Raw genomic sequence first — 2,502 nt, forward strand, 5'->3', positions numbered from 1 at the left:
TCAGGTTTTTTAAAATATTATACTCTGAAATTATTTTATATCTAGTAATCCACTTGGAAATATTTCTTGATTACTCTTAGCAAACATTAAACAAGGAAAAATGAAAAAAAAAATAAAAATAAAACGATAATTAACTTGAAAGCGAAAGGAATGAATATTTGAACATAAAATAAAAGTAACTCAAACAAGGGAAGATAAAATAAAAAGGAATTGAACATAAAATAACACTGTTGTTAATTGGCATTAAAGTTTCTACAAACTACAACTAAATGTCAAGTGATAGAAACAAAAAAAAAAAAAATCTAAAATCTTCCTTCTATTGGTACATATAATTAAACATTACAGAAAGTACGTTTCATAATTCGTCATGCAAATCATCCTCAGAATTCTCATGGCTATCATCATAGACTGTGCTATAGAAAATATACTCGTGGTTGAGCATCTCTTCAAGTGTTAAATTCCCATCCTTGTTATCATCAGCCTGAAAGAAAGAAAAAAAAAAAAAACCAAAAACCAACTCATTTAAAAAGCTATTTAGAATTTAAGTCTTCCATAATTACAATATAAATATATTTCATTTAAAAAGCCATTTAAGATTTAAGTATTCCATAATTAAAATATAAATATATACTTACTAGTATGGAATGTTTTTAAACCGTCATATCATATTATAACCATTTAAAAAAAAAAGATACAAAATTTAACGGAGTTTGATGAAAATCTAATAATCTAGAAATACGTTGTGGCAAATGGTGTTATTTTTGCCATAGCTTACAAAAGCGTTATATAAGGACATTTTTCAATGTCACTAACCTCATGAATCAAATAACTGGCATAATATTTGGCATACGACAGTTCTCCAGGGTGAAGGTAACCGAGTATGGGAATCAGTTCCTCCACTGTCAAGAATCTGTCAAGTACGTTATGGAATCATCAAAATGAGAAAATAATCCACACATGGGTTTATTTCTTCTAATTCGTATCTTGTTAGGACAAATTAGGTTTGCGTTTGGTTGGTGTATTCGTGTCATAATTCAAATTATGATTCGTGGTTCACTACAGTATTTTTTCACACAAAAAACACACGTAAATCAAAAATAATTCTGAATCCATAAACCAAACATTCACTAGATATGTCTACACAATTTGCGAAAAGAAAAAATCTTGTGGGGCCAAGCAATTATATATAGTGCCCATTTGTTTGGAGGGTTTTCATGAGTCTGAACCTAAAAAGCAATCCAAATCAGTGTTTTCATTCACATTCCATTTCGTAAAAACCCTTAGTTTTAATAATGTAACCAACGTTAGTTCAAACTTTATTTTCTATTTTAAACCTTACAACTAAAACCAATTCAAATTATAAAAAATCCACGTATAAGTTTAAACTCGCGAAGTAAACGAAACCATCATGTGTATACCTGTCCTTGTCCAAATCAAGCTCTGAAAACTTCTCTTCAGGTTTTGGCACACGACGCCCGGCAGTTTCATACTCAACATAGTTCTTGTAAATATCATAAGTATGGTCACAAAACTCTACAAAACTTAGTTTCCCATCTTTGTCATAGTCCATTCGCCTACATATATATTTAGATGAAAAGGGTAAAGCTCAGATCAAAAGGATGTATAAATAAAGCCTTAATGTGGTTAGATTAAATGGGAAAAGGAAAAATTACTCTAGTTTTTCTGTGAGTAGCCATTTCTTGATTTCTTCGTTGTCACTGTCTTCTGGGTGCAAAAAACTGCAAAGAACAAACAAGGCTTGTATTGTTTAAACTCCACCATTAAGGAAAGAAAAAGTGAAAAAATAATGGAATGACAGAGAAGAACTTACTCTTTGAACTCATCAAAGGAGAGGGAACCGTTTCGATCGACGTCGGCGTTAACAAACTGCTGTTTCCACCATCCAGCTTCTCCATGGCCCATGCCATTTTTCTCTGTTTGGCAACAAAGAAAATACAATATTTCAAAGCATCGTTAGTTTTGTCTTTAAAACCTCGTATCACTTCACCTTAATTACTTAGCATGTTCATTTGTCCAAAAAACTCAAAAAAAGACAACTCAAGTTTTAACTTTATTCAAATTCACGTTCTTTTAAGTTTTAACTTTATTCAATTTTACTCAACTTTATTCAAGTTTTAACTTCAACTCAAGTTATAACTCAAATTCAACTCAAAAACTACACTCAAATTACACTCCAAAAGAACAACTTAGTATATAGTGTTATTCGTTTTGGGCCTAAATTTCAATAGTTTTTGCTCTTAGACTTTACCCCAATCATTTTCAATTTGAAGATGACTAAAATATTTCTGAATATCATTTTGAGAAACATTTCTTATTAGTAGAATCTAGTGGTATGACATCTTTTGACTGTAAATACCAAAAACAAAAAAAAACAAAAAAAAGGTGCGCTTTTAAGCTTAAAGCGGACACTATTATAAAGTGGCGGCGTGAGTCGTTCCACATTCCTTTGAAGAAGGAAAAAAAAAAAAATATATATATATA

General features: G+C 30.4%; 1 protein-coding gene across 1 annotated transcript; it reads right to left on the reverse strand.

The window, feature by feature from the left end:
• Positions 1–355: 355 nt before the first annotated feature.
• LOC21384059 (reticulocalbin-2) lies at positions 356–1,934 on the reverse strand (the record flags this gene model as incomplete). The annotated part of the gene is made up of 5 exons (XM_010092897.2): positions 356–481; positions 814–910; positions 1,419–1,574; positions 1,674–1,739; positions 1,832–1,934. Coding segments are annotated over 5 exons (548 nt in total), but the record flags the coding sequence as incomplete, so codon positions are not given.
• Positions 1,935–2,502: the final 568 nt, after the last annotated feature.

Source organism: Morus notabilis, unplaced genomic scaffold (assembly GCF_000414095.1).
Source record: "Morus notabilis unplaced genomic scaffold, ASM41409v2 Scaffold3458, whole genome shotgun sequence".
In the NCBI taxonomy this organism is placed as follows: Eukaryota; Viridiplantae; Streptophyta; class Magnoliopsida; order Rosales; family Moraceae; genus Morus; species Morus notabilis.